This window comes from Procambarus clarkii, chromosome 30, assembly GCF_040958095.1.
Source record: "Procambarus clarkii isolate CNS0578487 chromosome 30, FALCON_Pclarkii_2.0, whole genome shotgun sequence".
In the NCBI taxonomy this organism is placed as follows: Eukaryota; Metazoa; Arthropoda; class Malacostraca; order Decapoda; family Cambaridae; genus Procambarus; species Procambarus clarkii.
Window position 1 is genome coordinate 24,634,985 of NC_091179.1, and position 21,821 is coordinate 24,656,805.

Below are 21,821 nucleotides of genomic sequence, written 5' to 3' on the forward strand. Positions count from 1 at the left end.
CTCCTTGGTGTCCGGCCTAGCTATGGTTTAAGGCTCTGCTTACTCGGTGTCCGACCCCGAGGGTTTTCCCGCGGCTCCACCTGTCTGCGGATCGGTCCAGTCCTGTTCGAGGATGGTTCATTCTTCTCCTCGAGTCTTCAAGTCTGGGATTTTTGTCTCGAGTTTCTCGTCACTTGTATGGGCGCAGGTGGCTTTGTTATTGGCCTCCCACGTGCGTGCTTTGTCTCGGCGGTTGTGTGAAGTTTCCTGGTGGAAATTCACATAACACTGGTTTCCTGGTTTCCTGGCTTCCTGGTTTCCTGGTTTCCCATCACTGCGTAGGTGTACTTCGGTATCTGATAGACACCAAAGAGCGATAGGGTATCTGATAGGGTTGTCTTGCCCTTCTTTTTGTGGTTGTTCCAGGACTGTCATCTTCTGCCGGTTACTTTCGTCTCGTACAGTGCAGTGCTGGCGGAGCCGCTCCAGCTTGCGTTCGATATTGGTGTTCCTTCTGCCCCGTTCTGCATGCTGTCTCATGCGTTGCTTCACACCTCCAGCCTGCTCATGCGCCTCCGGTGCCGTCCTGGTCATTGGACCGGGTGATCTCCTTTCTCTCTTCTCTTTGGCTCATCGTGGTCAATTCTGTTCTGGGTTGTTTTTCCAGGTCTCTCTTCCTGTTGGCGTTGGCCTCTGAGGGTTGGGTCGGGGAACTTTTTGCTCTTCTCCGGAGCAGAAGTTTTCTGCCCGTTTGGTCCTGGTGGTAGGTTTGTTCTTTTGCAGCAGTCTCCTTTTCTGGTGATACAGTACAAGCTCTTGTCAATGCACTATATGAGACCAACCCCGGTTTGTTGCATCGTTGGATTCGTTGCAAAAGGTGACCTTCAAGAGGCGTTTGCGTCAGTGTCATTTTTTCTTATAAACAATAAAAATACATTATCATATTATATACTACCTATATATTACTACTCTACTAAAAAATACTGTGTTACCATTGTTATTTACCTTACTGTTGAAGTTATGTCCATCTTGAATTCTTATGGAGTTGTGAATGCTGTACAGTAAATACATACTGTACTGTATTATGCCATTAGCAGTGTATTGACAAGTAGTTCTGCTGTATGTTGAGGACTACAATAGAGTTTATGAAAACTATTTTACACTAAAATTACTGTACTGCAACCTTAATTTGAACACTAACACTATGTACTTAAATTTAACACTTATTCTAACTGTACACTCCACACGAGATGTTCTTAGATGTTTGCACCAGCTTTGCTGGTGCTCACTGCTGCTGTGTTTGCTTCAGCTGCTTCTGAGCTGGTGCTGGCTGCTGTTGTGCCCGTGCTGGGTGTGGCTGTGCTCGTGCTGGGTATGGCTGTTCTTATGCTGGTACTGCTGTGCTCATGCTGGGTACAGCTGAGCTCATGCTGGGTACAGCTGTGCTCGTGCTGGGTACAGCTGTGCTCGTGCTGGGTACGGCTGTGCTCGTGCTGGGTACAGCTGTGCTCGTGCTGGGTACGGCTGTATTGTGCTGGGTATGGCTGTGCTGGTTGATTTTCTGCTGCTAGTTCTTGCAAAATATTGCTTCATTTTTGGCATTAATAAAGCACTATTAGCAAGCCCCTGAGACATCTTGTTGTATAACAATACAGCTGTAGTAAAAAAATGGTAAATTCCATTATTATTCTTTCACCGGCGGATAAACACATCACTCGCAGACAAAGCTAATGGCACACGATGCCTACTGTACGAACACAGACTAGGTCTCTACACCCCTACTGTAGGCTGGTGTTTAAGCCAGATCCAGCAACATAAACTGCTCTCAAATATTGGATTCCCATCAAATTAATATATATTTGGGATATATATTTAGTTTAGCAACATTATTACGATAATAAGAGCCATAAAAAATACTTATTTTTGAATTGATTTATTAATTTTATTAATTCGAAGCCGTAGGTCACTGAACTGTGGCGACGAAATCGAACAAAACACGCATGGTGTTGTGTGCACAAAGATTAGACCTGTCCACTCGGGCTGGAGTTGTGCCGCCAATAACATGAATAATTTCTCAAATAGCAGATGTCTGTCATATTAGTATATTTTTGGTTTTATTTAGTTTAGTATAATTAGGATAATAAAGAGCTATTAAAACAACGGTTTTAGAAATGACTTATTCTGAAACTTCCAAAGTCATGGCTCACTGAACTATGACGACACAGATGAAAGAGAGTGAAACCTCACTGTAAAGTGATGTTTACAGTACAGTATTCCCTTATCTGTCCACCCTCACTCATCTTGTTTCATCACAGAAAATGTATATAAGAAGATTTCAGTACATTATCTTGCTATTCATGCTTCAGCCTTTAAATTAATCTGCAAAGATACATGTGCCACAAATCGGTGAATGAAAATCATGGAAACACAGTCGTTCACTTGTGTGGACCACTCTGGCTGGTGTTTGGTTAATATGCCTCACTTATTGTGTGGACCATTCTGGCTGGTGTTTGATTCATATGGTTCACTTGTTGTGTGGTCCACTTGTGTAATCCAACTTGTCATATGAAGGAATTATTAACTGTAACCTGTGAAAGAATGTGAAAGTTTTTCATCAGTCTGTGAACTCTGTCCCTACGTCGTAAGCAAATCCGTACATCTCCTGCTTCAGCAAACCATTGTTCGTCGAACCGGGTGAGTAAATCCGGCCTGAAAAGTGTGCGATCTAGCCGGAGATTCGTTGAATCGGGGTACATTGAAGTGAGGTTGTATTGTACTTGGGTGTGCTGCTTTCCGGAGGCGTCGTTGGGTTCTTGATGCTTGGTTGGTTGGGCCAGTGCTTCTTATGTTGTGTTTAGTTTTGGCTCTCTGCTGTTCTCTGCGCATCTTGGCCTCTGTGGCCGTGGGGGGTACTTTGGATTACCTGGGTTCCCTTCCTTCTTTTCCGGGGTTCGGGTCTCCCAGGTTGTCTGCAGGGTCCTTCGGTTTGCCAGTTTTTTATTTTTTTTTTTGTGTTAGGGCACGTGGCATCCACCTCCTGGGTCCTTCTCTCTTTTTTTCTTATCTTTAGTGAGATAGCTCCGGGGAGCTGACAGGGCTCTCCCCAAGAAAACCAGCGTGGAATGTCATGAAAAGCCATTTTTTTGGGGAGACTCGGAGGCTCCCCGGCATTCCTCCCTCTCTCCAGTCAGCAGTGTTTTTGCGTGTTTTTGACATCCAGCCTAAGAACTACCGGTTGGATCGCTGGCACAGGGGGCAAGGGGGGTTGCACAAACAGCAGCGCAGCGAAGTGATGACGTCATGCTAGTTTGCTAGTTTTCATTTGGGGAGTTCTGTCCACTCATTCGGCTTTCAGTAGCAATATTTTTACCAGAATATGGGTTTGTTTTGGGGCGCCTATCTTTCTGGGTGCCAGACTTGGTCGATGACAGACATGGAATGCTTCCAACCACACGGGGGTTTCTGTAGGCCAGGTTCAGGCTCGTGGTCCTTGGTAGGCAAGAACTCCATGCATTTTGACTGATGCCAGAAAGCTAACAGTTACATATCAACCTGGATAACTCCGGGGAGCCTCTGAATCTCACCCAGAAAATGGCGTTTCACATTCTACAGTTTTTTTTTTTAATAAATGACTAATAAAATGGATTTTCCTTAAATTTGTATTACAATATTAGCACAGTTTCATCCAATCATTTGTTTTTGTTTTCACTGTAAAGATCCACATACAAAAAATTACAACTAAATTGATTATTATGCTCTTACTGTGTTTTCTTTGGCAGACAAATATCTAACAACCTCAATACTACTCCAACTGTGAACCATACTCACCAAGGTGGATGGTTATCTTCTGAATCATCCCCTGGCAAAGTAACATGTTCTTTGCCTGGACAAGCCCCTCAAAGAGACCTCACACGCCACCAAGGGGATGGATCGGAGACTCCGGACTCTGAGGAAATGGTAAGAGGAAACTTGCAGTATACAGCTTTATGGATGAGAGAATCATTGTGCACAGTGAACAACCACTGAGGGCGTCTTACTTTCATTTGACCCTTTTATTGCTGTTCACAAGCGTTGTCGCTTTACAAGCATGGTCGCTTTACAAGCGTGGTCCCTTTACAAGCATGGTCCCTTTACAAGCGTGGTCGCTTTACAAGCGTGGTCGCTTTACAAGCGTGGTCGCTTTACAAGCGTGGTCGCTTTACAAGCGTGGTCGCTCTGCAAGCGTGGTCGCTCTGCAAGCGTGGTCGCTTTACAAGCGTGGTCGCTTTACAAGCGTGGTCGCTTTACAAGCGTGGTCGCTTTACAAGCGTGGTCGCTTTACAAGCGTGGTCGCTTTACAAGCGCGGTCGCTTTACAAGCGTGGTCGCATTACAAGCGTGGTCGCATTACAAGCGTGGTCGCTTTACAAGCGTGGTCGCTTTACAAGCGTGGTCGCTTTACAAGCGTGGTCGCATTACAAGCGTGGTCGCTTTACAAGCGTGGTTGCTTTACAAGCATTGCCGATTTACAAGCATTGTTTTACAAGTACATTAATTACCATTCTGGTGTAACTACAGTATACTCTCCTCTTCAAGTCAAGTCATTTATGATGAAAGTATGAATAGGATACATGTTTCAAAGATATTTTGTAAAGCCTTATGGTTTATGATTTGAGCTTTCTACAGCTCACTTTTTCTTGATTTCCTTCACTGCTCCTTATTTTAGTACCAGTATGACATTTGTGGGCAATGTGAAACATTCCCTATGACACTTGTTACATGCAAATGTGACGGGTGTCTTCTTGAGTGTAAGATCAGCTCAGTAGGTGACATTGGAATCTTATTTGAAGGAAACCAAGTGAAATAACTCAGAAAATAGAGGATTCATTTATTTACATGAGTAGTGTGATATGCTTGTGAATCTTATTTATAATGCAATTTTGTGAAAACAATTTGTGAAGTATATGTATTTTAGTGTATATGACATAGGAATTGTGACACAAGCCATATATGTTGACCAGACCACACACTAGAAGACCTGCAAGCCATATACTGTATATCTCTTTCAGTCAATAAATAATTACTATATAATGCAGTAGTTTTTTTTATAGAATTTATTCCAATGAGGAGGCCTTTTATATTTTTTAAGTGCTGTTTTGGATATTGATGCAATGCGAATATTAGCCATATGTTGAAAATGTTGTAATTTTATAGGTTGAGAAGAGAAAACGTCTACTGCACATGACACCGCACCAATCTGTGGGATGTGATAATGGAGACTGGCGTGCTGGTAGTAGGTTAGTAGGATTGAGTTACATTTGAGTGTTCAGGTGTCTCATATTTTGTCTGACAAAGATGAGATATAAATGGATTATATATGCGTGTATTTTAATTAACTGGTATCCTATAGCAAATCTGGCATGCTTTAAGATTTGTTTAATATTGACATAAAACATTTGATTAATTATTAATTAATGTGCTCTTTATGTAAATTTTCTATATCCTTTGCTAGGGTTCAACCAGAAGGAGAAGAGGAACAACCAAGTTCAAACATCTCTAGTGCTTCACTCAGTGACCTTATGGAAAAAATACGCAATAGAGCACAAAGGGGATCAATTACATGTGATAATTCTATAACTTCCAATTTATCTGAGCTTGTCACCTCACCTACCGGGTCCAGGCAAAATCCCTTTAAGCGAGAAGATTCTGTTTGTTCTAATTTGTCTGATTTTGCACCTTCTGAGTGCTCGGAGATGTCTCTGGATGTCTCAGTACGAGACGACTTGGCATACAATACGTTCACTAAGTTTGATAACATTGAGCAAGGGCTAGATGATGTCAAAGGTTCAATGTTAGAAATGGATGAAAAAGTCAACAAGTTTACATCTAAACCTAACCCATATACTTTCAAAACTACTTTCTCAGATTATTCCATTACATCAGGTGATTCACGCCCTAACTCGGCCATGGAGATTGTCAATGCCCATCGTTCAAGGGCAAGTTTTAAGGGACTCATAAATGCTAAACCCAATACATCATCAGAGTCAGAAGCTTTGGAAGCATTTGGGGCTGATGCGTCACAGCTGCCAGGACATGGTATCTCAGGCTCAGACGCTGAAGGCTCATTTGAATGGGATTCTCCACAGCATGGCTGGTCAAATAAGCGTGTTCTTTCCCTCTCCAGACTACCAGAACCACCATCTGAAGATGCCGAGTTATCACATGCATCTCTGCAGGTAATGTATATTTTATAACAAAAGTCATGACCCTTTATAATTATGTAATTACCTAAGTGTAGCTACATGATGAGAGCTACGCTTGTGGTGTCCCATCTACCCAGCACTCTGTCATATAACGCTTTGAAACTGACAGTTTTGTCCTTTTTGACGGAGGCCCGGTCCTCGACCAGGGCCTCCACCCCCAGGAAGCAGCCCGTGACAGCTGACTAACACCCAGGTACCTATTTTACTGCTAGGTAACAGGGGCATAGAGTGAAAGAAACTCTGCCCATTGTTTCTCACCGGCGCCTGGGATCAAACCCGGGACCACAGGATCACAAGTTCAGTGTGCTGTCCGCTCGGCTGACCGGCTACCGCCGTGTAGTTGTTTCTCGCATCTTTGTATTGCTGGTATGTTTGGGAGTTTGGCCTCTTCCTATATTGAGTCCATTTTTGTGTCTTTTGGTCTCTGGCCCTCTCGCAATTTCTGTTGAACCAATCCTGTTTTCTGGCCCTGCATCTCTGTTTTGGTATGAATGTTTGTGTGCCTTCATTGTATATTTTGCAAAATTTTAGATACATTTCATTTACTTCCCTGCCTAACAAGAAGTCTGTCCAATTACACTCGTTAAATTTTTGTCAAAGTTTCCCAAAGTGACCTCTCTTTAAATTGAGTTTATCAACTGTTTTAATGTCCCCCTTTTCTTCTAGATGATATCTTAAAGTATATTTAATGTCTAACAGGAAGTGATCACTCTTTCCCATGGGAGGACGGTACTGGATGTCAAATATTTCTTCTTCTTTCCTGGTGAATACTAGATCCAGTACTGACGGTACATCTCCTTCCCTCTTTCTTGTGGCCTGCTTGATGTGTTGATACAAGAATGTCTTCAGAATGAGGTTCACAAATCTGCATATCCAAAAGTCCTCCATTCTTGCTTCATAGGCCTCCCAGTCTATTGCTTTAAAGTTGAAGTCCCCCAGTATCAACAGTCGTGATTTATCTATCTGCTTGTACAATAATATCTCTCATGACCATTATGAGGCCCTCTCGTTTGTCATCCAGTTCTTCCTTTGTCCATGTGTTGCTTGCTGGTGGGCTGTAGGCATTTACAATTATCAGCTTATCATCCTGATTCCTGACCTGCAATGCCATTATGTCAATATCTTGAGGGTTTTCAAATATTAACTCTCTTACTTTCAGGTGTTTTTCACCAGCACAGCCACTCCTCCTCCCTTCCTAGTTTTCCTGTCATGTCTCCAAACTGAATAGCCCTTTGGGAATACGACTTCATTTAATATATTTCTTTCGAGTTTTGTCTTTGATAATGTGACAATATCTGGGACCTTAAGCTGAATTATATCTTGCAACTCCAAAGTTTTTGACCTCACTCCATTTATGTTGGTATATACAATTTTCAGGAACATGTTCCCTTTCCCTTTGCTCTTTACTCCACTTTCAACTAATGATTTTGTTGCCTTGTTTTTATGTACCATTTCATAAGCTTTTTAGTACCTGACACTTTGTAGAAAAAGAAATTTCTGTCTTCTTCATTTCTATCTCCAGTTAGACGTTTTGCTTCAATTAGATTAATTTTCGGCTTTTCTTCCTTTGAGAGGTCTCGTCTTATTGACCAAAGTTTGCCAACCTCATCACTCTGTAATTTCCTGGCATTTCTAAACACTTCAATCATGTTTTTCACTCCATTAAATGTCACCCTAAAGGGGAGGTTCTTGTCTCTCATATTTTCTTATTCTTCTAAAATCACTGACATTTTCCTTTGAGCCTTCTCCTAAACCTACTATTCTATGGGCCCCAAGCAGGGATATCTTATTGTTTTGTTTTGTTTAGTTTCTCCTTCTTTTCTATGGGGAGCCCCTTTCAGCTCTTTGGGGCTATCAAGCTAATTAGATACATTAGATACATTAGACCAGGGGCTTTAGTCAATGGAGTTCTGCCTACTTACCACTAGCCAGAACCTGGCCTCCTCAGAAAGGTGCAGGGAGCAATGGCTCTTGAACCCCCCCCCCACTATGGTTTGGGGTTTACCTTATCTGCCATCTACTGGGGTTAGGCACCCAGAAAAGTAGGCATAACAAAACAGACCCCACAAGGTAAGAAAGATGCAAATGAAAGCCGAACAGAGAGGGACTTGTGCGCCCATGGCTTGCTGGTTTCGACTTTGCGTTTCTTTTCCCTCCTGGAGCTGTCTTCGGATTGGCTTGAGGAGGATGTAGAGGTGCTTGGGGCTGTTGGGTCTGGTGCCTTGGGCTTGCCGGCGCGTGCGTCGGCTGCCTTGTTGAAGCTGTTTGCGCCGATCCTGCAGGATGCTGTCTCGCTGTTTTATGCCTCCCAGTTCGCGTGTCAGCAGGCAGTGCTTGCTTCCTCCTTAGAATCTGCTTGGGCCCTGGCTCTTAGAATGTCTTCGCCTTTTTGACTCCTGCTGTTCACTGATTCTGCAGGGGTGGAGTATATGCAGGGGGCTTCTGCTAGCTGTCGTCCGATGTCCAACTTGTTGGTTCCCTGGAATCTTGGAATGAGAGAAGAATAAGGGAGACATGGTCACCATATTTACAGAGTAATGAATGAATGAGACAAGTCTGGCTAGAGAAAGGGATACCTTCATTGATCATTTGTGATCAAATTTTATCTAGGTTTATTTAAAAATTATGAAAAACAGTTATTTACATTACCATTATCTCCTTCACCATTTTGTTTACTGACCATGTTCATCATTTTTTTTTAATACTCTTAGGATGACACGATGCCATCACTGGAGTGGGATCATGGCTGCTTTGAACAGTATGCTGAAGAAGATGGACCCTCGCAAGACGATCCAAATGATGAAGTCTTCCACCCTAACTCTCATAATAGGTATAACAAGAGGAGTTGCTGACAGTGTTGTATATCCATTATTGTTCATTCATTTTGTATCAAACTCTAGAACATCACTTCATATCAGAATGAGCACTAGAAACTTTATTCGTAACAACTTATAAAAATCATTACGGCAATGGCTAAATAGATGTACATCAGTTTAAATCAAACTTCCATTTCAGCATAAAGTGAAAAATATTTAGCTTACAATTTGAAAGGTGACATATATTGGAAAACCAAAGTGTAGTTTACCATATAAGTAGCAATACAGATATTGGCACAATTTATATCACATTATTAGGGTGATATGAAAACAATTTGAAGAATAACTAATTATAAACAAATCATACCATGATATTATTGAAATTTGCACTCCCTCAGAAATCTACATCAACAGATTCTGGGGTTATCCCAAAACAAAACCATTCCCAACACACACATCTGATACAATATAATATTGTGTTTGATTCATTTATACTTCCTGACATTCCTGTACTCTGTTGTACTTAATAGTAAAGCTGTGAATAGTGGTTGCTTCCACCACTTCTGTTCCGAGCTTATTTACATAAAGGCTAGTAGGCATGGCATAAAGAGCTATAACTTAACTCTCCCATAGTCACTGTTAGGTAAGCACTTATGTACCTCGTATACTATAGGTTTTTCTGACTTTCACTTCCCTGTTCCAAACCTCATTATTTTACACACGCACAGAAATCACAATAGCGTGATACTGTATATCACATGAACAAATCCACAAGGGCCATGATGAGGGTTCGAACCTACGCACGGGATATTCCCAGCTGCGTCTTGGTCAATTGTGCCACAACATGGTTGATTGTGTAGATTTGTGGATTTGCTCATTACCGGTATTTTACATTTGTTAGAAATTAACTCCAGTAGCCAGGCACAAAGAAATTACATTGACGTGATGAATCAATGAAAAAATCGATGAGAAAATCAGTAGGAATCATGAGTGGAATTCGAGTAGCCATTTGTCTGCCCATACCTGCAGCCTGTCTAGGTCCTCTTGTAGTATTATGTAGTCCTCTTTGATATTTATCCTTCAGATAAGTTTAGCATACTCTGTAAACATTGCTATTGATGATCCTACTTTTAACAGAAAATTGTTGAAGATTTCAAAGCACCTAATGATGTGAGGTCTAGTCTAGTGGTACGCAAGAATCCCCTAAATATCTATTGCAGTGCTGTATGTTTCTTTTTTTTCTAAACTTAGCAGTATTGTTCCATTCACAATTAGATGGATGAACAGATTCATCACACCTATCTTAGTTACATTGAGTAAATTAATAGTTAGGTTTCCATAGTAGTGTAACAGCCTGTTATCACCCCCTCTCACTTATTATCCCCTCATTAATGTACAGCTTCACTAAAGCTTACTCTTAGTTTTACATTGCTTCCTCAATTACCTTGAAGCTCTCTGTAGTACTAGTTAATACCCAAGAATTGGGAGATGATTTATTATTGATATTAATTAAATAGCATTTAAAAGTGTAAACACAACTGGGTAAATATGATTAGTTGCTAGCTGGAGGGCTAGCTGGAGGGCTAGCTGGAGGGCTAGCAGTTGTATGTGTCAGCTAGTAAGATTTTGATAGTACTGTAGTAGTATTTATTCTCTTTCAAAATATTTATCACTATCTTGTGTCAAACTTGAGTTAATCTCTTCCCAACCTGCAGCTTTACCGAACTAGGAGGCTTTGAAGAATATAAAGTAACATGCAAAAGGTGAGTATTTTTAAAGCCATAACCTTCAAAGTCCTGAGAATAAGTCATTACTGTCTCCACTTGATTATTCGGACTCTATGGGAAGGACCCACAGCTGGATATTCACGTTTTCTGGATAATGGTACTTTTTCACCTCTGAGTCCAAAAGTGACCATTTCCAACTATTTTTTATACTACAAACAACATAATTTGAATTACCTTGCCACATATAATTATTAAATATTCAACTAGAAACCTCAACTTACCTTGTTGGTGTTCGTCTTCTTGATTGATGCCACACATCTTGAAGTTAAGAATTCTTAACAATTTACGTAATCTATACTAACACAACACTAAAATTAACACTTAAAATTACTGTACAGTTCATTAAGCAAAGTTAGTTTTAACTGCCAGCTGCTGAAGCCTCACTGGTTGAAGGCATTTGGGTTGCCTGTGAGGCCTCACTTGTTGAAGGCGCATGCTTGCACCTCACTTGTTGAAGGTGCTTGGCTTGCCTGTGAAGCCTCACTTGTTGAAGGCATTTGGCTTGCCTGTGACGCCTCACTGGTTGAGGTGTATAACACGTAACTTGTCTTTAATTGTTAGGACAGCCTTCTTCCTCCTAACACCTCTAGAACGATTGATGCTGCTACCAGACATAGTCTTGGCCAAAAATGTTCAAAGTTACTATGAAAATAAAAATGTTATTTAAAAAATATTTCACTAATGGCTCGGCACTGTGGTATGCACGAGGGACAGGAGCACGTAGCTTGACCAGGCCTAGACAGGTCCACTTGGGGCAGGCAGGCACGTTACGTAGGCCTTAACTTCTTAACTTCTTAACTTAACTTTAACTACTCCCGTAGAATCATGAACTGTTCCCACGCTACACAGGAAACAACAGCCGTTATATGGCTCCCAGCTCCCTCACTCAAAACTTGAGAATTACGGTAATTCGTCACTGGTCCTAAAACTGTCAAATGGTTAGTGGCAAAGGCAGGAGGAGAGGGAAATGAGTGGGTGGTAGAGAGGGAAATGGAGAGTGCCAAGAGCGAACCTCTTGACTCAGGGATATGACCAGTGAAGGTGGACTGTGACAAATGGGAGGGATGACCAAAGGGAGGGGAGAGACAAATGATGGCAAGGGGAGAGGGGAGAAAAGGGAGAGGGGAGAAGGGGAGAGGGGAGAGCCATGAACTGAGCACCAGATCATTACAATGTGTGGCATCAATCAAGAAGATGAACAACAACAAGAGGAAGTTAAGGTTTCTAGTTGAATATTTAATAATTATATGTGGCAAGGCAATTCAAATTGTTGTTTGTAGTATAAAAATCGTTGCAAATGGTCACTTTTGGACTCAAGAGCTGAAAAAGTACCATTATCCGGAACATGTGATTATCCGGCTGGGGGTCCTTCCCATATACAGTAATCTGGATAATCGAGTGGAGACAGTCATTCATTTTGTCGGGTGACAAGAAGCCAGAATATCAGGGAAAAGTGCCAAGCCATTATGACTATATAATTAATAATAATAATTCATTTTGTCTGGGGACAGGAAGCCAGAGTGTATTCATACATGGTAGACTTATATCGAGGCGCCCCCCCCCTCCCCCCAAGGCCGAATTACTGACCATGCCCAGAATGCAACCCCATAACAAGCTATCTCCTGAGTACCTACCCGCCAAACGCACACCGAAACTACGACGTTGGTACAACGTTCAAACAAGTTTTAACACCTAACCACTTATATAGCAACCACTTTAACACCACACTAACCACCAATATAGCAAGTTGTAACAACGTACTAATACGTCATAAACACGTTAAGCCAAGATGTAACAACTTTATTACAAGCTGTAACAAGTGGAAAATAGAGACAGTTACGGTTTGTGTTTCCAGGGTACGCACTGCTGGGTTAATAGAGGCATTAGGTGAAAGGAAATTTGCCCAACCATTTCTGTTCTGCCTGGTATTCGCAACTTCTCCTCGACTCGAGTCCATTCCATCCAGCGGTCGATCCCACAGACGCATTCAGACATATAGGCATAGATTAGGTTAGGTTAGGTGTTTAGGTTCTGTTGGTGATTATTTGTATTTGTAGTACGTGGGTGAAGCATTTATAGCGTTGTGGTTCGAACAAAATTCGTCTCTAAAGCACTTGTTCCGAAAGTGTTTGAACGTCATCAGTTGTGAGTCATATGTAAACCGTTTTTCATTCATAAACAGGGGGTTTAGTAGGTGCATGGAATCCCTTTTGGGTCTTTGTTTGCAGGACAGGCTGAGCATTTGAACCCGGAATTCTCAATTGTGTGTCGAGAATGAACCCGACTGTACTATCGGGATGGGATATAGCACTTGGAAGGGGTCAGGATAAGGATTTGTGGTGGGACAGGGAAAAGGAATGGTGTCCAACCAATTGGATGGTCAGGGATTGAACACCAACCTGCATGAAGCGAGGGCACCACTCTACCGTCCAGCATAAGTGGAATAAAGTGATTCCCTAGTTACTGTATAGCTTGCCACCAGTGGGAACGTCTGACTTCCACATCAAAAAGAAAAATGGAAAAAGGAAAAAAAGGAACAAAACTTTCCTTTTTAAGACTACTCATAGCAGAGTTGATGGTGCTACGGCCTCACACACGTGGGGTCCACGGTTCGAGACCCATACAGTCCTACAGTCCAGGTGAATGGAAGTTCTCTTCTGGTAGCTACAAATGGGTAATAACACGAGATATTTATATATGCATGCTAGTTTTAATGCTTTGTTCACTATCTTTATTACCATTGGTTACAGTATTTGTTTTCATAGCACTATTTGATGTTTTTTTATTATATTATTTTACAGACAGCAGCTGTTGCCAGATCACTCATCTTTGGAGTTGGACTTGGAGGAGGAGCTTATGTCCTCCTCTGGACTACTGGCAGAAGAACCTGACCTCCACAATGCACCAATGACTATCTCGATTGACTCCGCTATCCACTCTGGCACTGGGTCACGTTCTACTTCCTCCAGTCCGCTTCCTTCTGGCATGGGCAATTCTCTGCTCAGGTATGCCCGCAGGCTGTCTTTCTATCAATTGACTGTGTCAAACTCATCTCATGAATCACATATACATTTGGAGCCGCTACTGATATCCACCCCTAAGAAGAGTAACTCACAACCTTGGTGTCGATGTTTAGCTAACGAATTGTCAAAATCTGATCTAGCAAATACATGGCCTCGAGTTAATAAGAGCACCTGCAGACACAATGGGACTCACATTGGTGCGATGATGGTTGCACAAAACATTGTCAGCGATAGTTTTACTAGTTATGATTCAACATTAGATATGAGTGATAGATTAGCTCGCAAGTTTTTCAGAGGCTTCAAGTCCTTTGTAGCGGAAGTGACAAGTTATAGTACAAATCATATTTTAATAACGGAGAAGCATAGTTAAACTAACTTTGGATTGAGACTGAACTTGCAGTAAATGATGCAGACCATGAATCACACCAGAACTGAGGCAGTTGTGAGGCAAATATGGTGCTAAATAGCCAAGGTGCTGCTTCGCTTGCACATTACTGCTGCTTACATCCAGGCTTCTTCAGGAGGTACCACTCAAATTTTGTTTTTGCATGCTGGTACCTAGTATGAACAGCTGCTCACAATAAGTGCTTCATTATTTCCCAGCTTGGCTAACTCTTTTTGCCTTTTGTATAGTACTGTATATGTATCATATGAATTTCTCCTTTTATTCTAACTAAAGTTACTACATCTCAACTTTAGCTCTATCTATATAAACTAGTACATCAGTAATTTTGTTTACAATCCTTTCTGTAATAAACCACCTTTGTTGGTTCTTGTTTTACTATAATACTGTTCAGAATAAAAACAGTATTGTTGTTTGCTATAATTAATGGGTCAAAATTCAGTTATTAAACTCAACTGGACTGAATGCAGTATTCATCTGCATTACATGACTAGGAATATTGCTGCTTAGTATGGGTGGAAATGATCTCTGCCAGGGTCTTTATGATCATCATGAGTGACGATTGCAGGAAGAAGTATTTATTGCAGTCGTTTTTAATGGTTAACTTTCATAACTTCCACTTTCACCCAGAATACTCAAACCTGTTCCTTCACATCTAAGACCAGTCTCAAGACCAAACATCAAAGTCCTGCTGAAGTGATGTGTTTACCTGTCATATACCTGGTGGTTTTGGTCTACTGTAATGTGATCTCGCACATTAACCACTGTGATGCACCTAGTTTATTGTAACATTTCCCCTGTGCACATGAAATCAAGTGTTGCAAAAAATTATTTTTTCTTTGAAAAATGATAAATTCCCTTCCCTGAACATGTCCATGTGAAAATAAATACCAAATTCCACTTACTTTGGCGGTGGGTACGTGGACAAGGTGCACTGTGACGTTATCAGGGGCTGGTCGCCCGTGCGTGAATCTCTCAGAGACGGTCGCGCTGACCATTCAAGCACCGCGAGTTGCCACAAATATATTTTCAGTTATTTGTTCTATGTATTTCCAATGCTGTTTTATTTGTTTTTTATCGTATATGATGCATATTTGTGACCTTTACAATATGTATACAGTAGAATGTTCATAATGTTCCTTGGAACTGTGATACATGTGTCAGTAATGTGTCCACAATAAATGTTTCTTGTCGCAATATTACTTGTTAAAAACTCACCAAAATTACAATATGTACAGTTTCACACACTATTTACACAGTAACACACTGTATTACACTCGGTACTTCAGAAGTGAGTAATAATCACCGAAGTAGTCCCATGGTACACAGCGCGACTTCGCTCTCGTTGCACCAGGTACAGATAAATTTTTGCTTCCTGGTTCTGTGTGCTTGCAAATAATGCACTCGAGTACACTCTTGGCTTTAGTACTTGTTGGTGGTATGTAGCCAAGCTTGTAAAGATAAAGTAGTATTGAAAAGATTATAGAAAAAGATAAATTTGTAAAGTAGTCTTGAAAAGATCGCTTTGTAAGGTCCCACACTGGAAGAGATTCAGCTAACCTCGAAGAGTGTCAGTCAATCTGGAAGAGATTCATGCATTCTGGAAGAGATTCAGCTATTCTTGAAAATATCTATGGAAAACACCACCATGGAAGCCGCTAACACTGTTCATCTATGCTACTTGTATCAGATGCATCATCACTGAATGCAGAAAATGATTCATCTATATATCATCTATATAAATTGGAGATGGCATAGGTGGGCAAGGGTGGCGCTCAGAGCTACAACTGGATACGCTCAATGTATCGTCCTCATAGGTGCTGTATCACTTGCATCTGACCTTTATGTTAGGTCCTTATTGCACCTAGTTTCACCAATATCATGACCCTTATGTTCTTCAAACAATAAGGTCCGAATTTCACCTACAGAGCGCGATCTTTCAATACCATGTTGAACAAGTGTTTGAAAGCCAGAGGCGCGTGCGTCACCCATGGTTGCTCACTCAGTACTAACCCAGCCAGCAGCCCTTGGGCATTCTGGAAAATTTTTCCAAGATGGCTGCCTCTCACTGGAGGTCCTAAGAGGTCATTTCAAACACAACCAACCACGCACACATTTTGAATGGGTACGAAAAAGAGTTTTCTCGGTTGGCACAGTCCAGTGGTTAAACAATAACAAACACAGATTTTTGATCAAGTAGGTAAAAATGTATGATTTTACATGCATACTAATAAGATAAAAGATTGACTTTTAACTATTTTAAAATGTTTTAGTTGATTATCTGGGTATCATGGTAGTAATATTAGAGTTAAAGGCTTTTCTATTATGGGTGTTTTTAATTAAATAGGTAAAATGTGAAAAAACAGAAATAAATAAAAACAGAAAAAAACAGAAAAAACAGAATAAATAAATAAGTAATAAAAAAAAGCATCTGCCTGTGTTCTGTTCAAAGTAGCTAAACCTAGCTTAAACTACTCTCTCCTAACCAAACCTTAACTATCCTAACCTAACCTAACCTATCTTCCTCTAATATAATGTATTAGTCAAAGAAATAAAATGAAAAGTATTTGTTTGATATGCCATGCAGTAGAAGCATAACTGGACTTTGTATAGTGGGGTTGGGACAACAAGAGGCCTAGCATTTTTTCTGGGGAGAGCCCCTTTGGCTCCCCCGAGCTATCCAGGCTGATATGAATACTGTATCCCTAACTTTGGCACCAGTTGATGTGGGTGGAGTTCTAGGCCTACCGGGGCCCATGGGCCAGAACCTGAGCTCCCTCAGAGGCACGAGGAGCAATGGTCTATAGAAATGCACATGTGATTTGGAGCATTCTATATATGCCATTGACCGGGACAGGTACTCAGAAAGGTAAGCACCCCAAAACAAACCCCTATTCTGGTTAAAAACAACGAAAATAGACAATTGAGTGGACAAAATTCCCCAAATGAAAACTAGCAAACGAGCAAAACATCACACGAGCCGCGCCGCAGCTCTGTGCAGCTCCCCTCTACCCGGGAGGGGGAAGGGAAGAGCCCCAGACCCCTCATTGGTGATCCACACCTCAGTTCTTCGGCTAGTGTGATACGGCATGGTCATGTGGCTCCACCTCCAGACTCTTGTGTTGTGCTGTCCTCTGGTTCAGCTGCATGTGCTTTGGATCACCTTCCCTGAGTGCCCCGAGTACTGCCCTTGAGGCTTGGGGTTCTCTGCCACAAGTCACCTTGGGCCTACATCTGTTGGTCTTTTGTTGCTCGGCGATTGACTGTCCCTAGTGATTTGGGGGGTTTCCACCCTTGTCTACCTTGGGGTAAGTGGTAGTTTTGCACTGGTACTGTGCAAAACTTTTGCGTAGGGTACTGTGCAGCTAGTTTTCACCTATAACAATGGCCGGCTCTGTTCCTTCTGGGTACGCTGTCCTTTTGCCAGGTTTTCTTTTTCTTTTTCTTTTTGCCTGGTGGGGGTCTGCCTTGGTATCTCTTTCCCTGTTTCTCTAGCTGTTATACTAGGGTTTACTTTGTATGGTGGTACCCCCTGCTTTGCCCTTGTGTGTGGACACGTCCTGGGGGTTCAGCTTTTAGCAGTTTGTTTGGTAGTATTGAGTGCAGGTTAGCAGTACCCTACTTGGGCTTCCCATAGAAATACAGATCTAAGGGCCTTGGGAAACCACACAAGGACGCTCGGATCTGATGGATGTGACCCCTGGGGTCTACTCTCGCCTGGTGCGAGATTGAGGGTTGCTCTGTCCCCTTGTCTCAGGGCGACTCATTGTTTTTGCCTGTCCAGTTGCCTGTTGGGTCGGTGTCACCTTTGACCTGGAGTCCTGGGAGCATTGTTGCTTGTTTGTGACTCAATTCACCCTATCTGCTGGTGACTCTATCCGGGTGCAGGCAGCTCTAGCGTTGCGTGCTTGGTTTAGATTGCTGCAGTGCGCTAGGTTGTTTGCTACCCCAGTAAGCCTCGAGGCTGCCCCGTTTTGATTGTAGGGACCTGGACTTTGGGGTGTGGGTTGCTTCGGCCTTGGTTTGGTCTGCACCCCCTCGTTCTTTCCCTGCTGTTGTGCTTTCAGGTCCCCCCTCCAGCTTCCAGCTCCGAAGCGTCTGTGGGCTTTGGGGTTGGGGGCGGGGTTTAGCTGGTTTTGAGACTTGAGCAGTCTCGGGATGCCTCTTCTGGGGTAGCGACGGAGGCATTCAAGTCGGTTCCTCCAGTCATTGCGTATGGGTCTGACTAGTGGGCCCCCTTCCTTAGTGTTTTTACAGCTATCTTCTTCTTCTTGAGGTTATCTTGAGATGATTTCGGGGCTTAGCGTACCCGCGGCCCGGTTCTCGACGAAGCCTCCTTTTTGTTACACATCCCCCAGGAAGCAGGCTGTACCAGCTGTCTAACTCCCAGGTACCTATTTACTGCTAGTAACAGGGGGCATCAGGGTGAAAGAAACATTTTGCCCATTTGTCTCCGCCTCCACCAGGGATCGAACCTGGAACCTCAGGACTACAAATCCGAAGCGCTGTCCACCCAGCTATCAGGCACCGGCTGCCCCAGCTTTTTTTTTTTTGAGGCCGGGGCTTTGAAGGATGATTCGGCCCTGGATCCTGGTGTGGAGGTTCCCGGGGTTGGGAGGGGCTGACTTGGGGGCCTTAGGCCCAATTAGACCCCTCCTGGGTTTTCCTTCCCTCCGAGTGGGGCTTACTGTTACATGGAGTGGTGTTTTCTTCCCCCTTTCCTCCTCTACGTATGGGTTGGTTTTGGTGTCGGCCCCTCCCCCGGGTTCGGTTCCATGTCCCTTTGGGTCCGTCGGTTGCATCCTTCCTGTGGGTAAATCTAACCTTTCTCAACATTATTACTGTATCTAGGACATGTCTTCTTTCTACATCATATCACAATCATGTTTGAATCGTATCAAGATCCCCCTCATATTCCTCATATTCCTCATATTCTTTATATCCTATATCAGCTGGGTCCTGCAATGACCATTGGGGCGTATGCCAATGGGCCCTATGAACCAACATGATTTTGTGTTAAATTATCAAGGATCTCGAAGGTTCGAGAAGAACTTTGTTAATTGAAAAACTATTGGAACATCTGTTGATATCTGGTGAGGATTACCTCCAATCCTTTATAGGAATCTTTGGTACTCTTCAGTATGACTTATAATCTTTCAATACTACAGGGGTACCTCGGTTTAAGAGTTTAATCTATTCCTGGAGACAGCTCGTAACCCGAAAACTCGTAAACTGAAGCTAATTTCCCCATAAGAAATAATGGGAAATGAATTAATCCATTCCCGACTACCCAAAAACCTCACTTCAAACTAAATTTTATACCTAATTCATCCAAATCTACACTACAAAAGTACGTTCAAGTTATTACTTGCCCTTGCTGATGACTCCTGTTGGTGTATGGAAGATGGTGAGGAGGGGGGGGGGGGGAGAGGAGAAGGAGAGGTGTTACTGTTTGGAAGGGGAGTCCCTTTCCATTATAACATTAGGCAGTGAAGATTTTTCTGGAGTGTATTCTCTGGCATGTTTTGCCTGCATACAACTAGGTCCTGGTTGTAGCTCACTGCTTGATTTTCTCACAACGAAACGATCCATTGAAGATTGTTTTTCCCTTCTTCGCAACATTTGTCTGTAGTGAAGCATCACATTGTCATTGAAAAGATTAATGCAACGGTCTACTACAGATTTCTCTGGGTGAGTCATTTCAATAAAAGTTTGCATTTCTTCCCACTTCTGACACCACTTCCTAATGGTTGCGAAAGGAACATCCTCTTCTGCTTCATCCTCCTCCGCTGGAGAAATATCCTCAGCTGCCTCTTCTTGCTGCTCCATTTGAAGGGCTTGGAGTTCTACAGTAGTCAGTTCTTCATTGTGTTCTTCCACCATCTCCTCCACATCAGCACCATCCAATTCTAAGTCCATCTTCCTGCCCAGAGTAACAATTTCCTTAACAATAGACACTTCATTTACAGGCTCACATCCCTCAAAGTCTAGCTCTGTCACACATTCAGACCACAATTTTCTCCAGCCAGAGATCAGGGTTCTTTGAGTCACTTTTTGCCAGGCTTTATCAATGAGTTTTAAAGCACTTCAAATGTTAAAATCGTGTTTCCAGAACTCATTGAGGGTGAGGTTTATGGATTCAGTCACTTCAAAACATTTCTGGAAAAGTGCCCTTTCATAAAGTTTCTTAAAATTTGCTATGATTTTCTGGTCCATAGAATTAGAAGCTGAAGCTAATTCAGAAGCTGAATTAGAAGCGTAGTGTTAGGAAGAAGGAACTTTACTGTGAGAAAATTACTGTATCTGTTCAACAATGCATCTTCCAAGCCTGGAGGATGAGCAGAAGCATTGTTGAGGAGAAGCAGGGCCTTGAGTGGCAAATTTTTTTCCTGCAGATATTTTTGTATGGCAAGGCACACCACATCATTCACCCACTCCGTAAAAAAAAATCCTAGTCACCCATGCCTTATTATTAGCCCTCCACATCACACACATTTGGTTATTCTGCACACCATACTTTTTGAAAACCCTAGGATTTTCAGAATGATACACAAGCAAGGGTTTAATTTTCAAATCGCCACTTGCATTTCCACACAGCACAAGCGTAAACCTATCTTTTATAGGCTTGTGTCCGGGCAAAAATTTTTCCTCCTTGGTAATGTATGTCCTCTTAGGCAATCTTTTCCAGAACAGCCCTGTTTCATCACAATTAAACACTTGTTGCAGTAGGTATCCCTCAGCCACTACAAACTCTTTAAATTCTTCAATAAATCTTTCAGTCGCTGGTTTGTCTGAGCTGGCAGCCTCCCCATGCCTCGCAACACTATGAATACCACTCCTTTTTTTAAATTTGTCAAACCATCCCCTGCTTGCCTTAAAGTCTATCGTATCTGCATTCGTTCCAGGGGTTTTCTTTACAAGATCTTCATGCAATACCCTATCTTTCTCACAAATGATGGCCTCTGAAACACTATCACCCGCTAACTCCTTGTTGTGTATCCAAATTAATAACAACTTTTCCACATCCTCAAGTATTTGTGGTCTTTGTTTCGTGATTGTTGATACGCCTTTTGCCACTTTAGCACTCATAATGTCCTTCTTCCTGGCAAGTATAGTGCATATCGTTGACATGGATTTGTTGAACTGCCTAGCTAGTTCAACAACACGTGTACCATTTTCATGCTTCCGAATGATCTCTTGTTTTTCCTCTATTGTCATCCTCTGGTACGATTTCTTGCCTTGATCCTTACCACTGGCTTTCTTGGGACTCAGTGCGTGATATATAATAACAACTTTTATGGTCAAATAGCCAAATATCCGACAAAAAATTGTAAATCCTTGTGAAGAATTCAGGTTGGATAGTCACTGGGCACGAGGCACTGGTAAACCGAAACCCGAAAAACTTGTAAACAGGGGTGCTCGTAACCCCGGGGTTCCACTGTATATCTAAAAATAATCGATAAATAAACATTGTAGGCTACCCTCCTCGAAAGAAGGGAGGAGCCAGCTTAGACCTCAAGTGTCCTGAGTGTGGGCCAGGGGAGATTATTTTGTTTATGGACCGTGTAAACA

At 42.3% G+C, this 21,821-nt stretch overlaps 1 protein-coding gene across 10 annotated transcripts in view; it reads left to right on the plus strand.

Moving 5' to 3' along the window:
• Window positions 1–21,821, plus strand: part of LOC123765545 (uncharacterized) — a 238,530-nt gene that overhangs the window by 164,517 nt on the left and 52,192 nt on the right. For 8 of the 10 annotated variants that reach the window (XM_069334060.1, XM_069334059.1, XM_069334058.1 and 5 more), the window contains 6 exons: window positions 3,759–3,936; window positions 5,172–5,254; window positions 5,470–6,193; window positions 8,932–9,050; window positions 10,752–10,799; window positions 13,625–13,828. In XM_069334060.1, coding sequence (XP_069190161.1) covers window positions 3,759–3,936; window positions 5,172–5,254; window positions 5,470–6,193; window positions 8,932–9,050; window positions 10,752–10,799; window positions 13,625–13,828 — 1,356 coding nt within the window. The remainder of the gene's footprint in view (window positions 1–3,758; window positions 3,937–5,171; window positions 5,255–5,469; window positions 6,194–8,931; window positions 9,051–10,751; window positions 10,800–13,624; window positions 13,829–21,821) is intronic. The other 2 variants (XM_069334057.1, XM_069334064.1) reach the window with 1 other exon arrangement.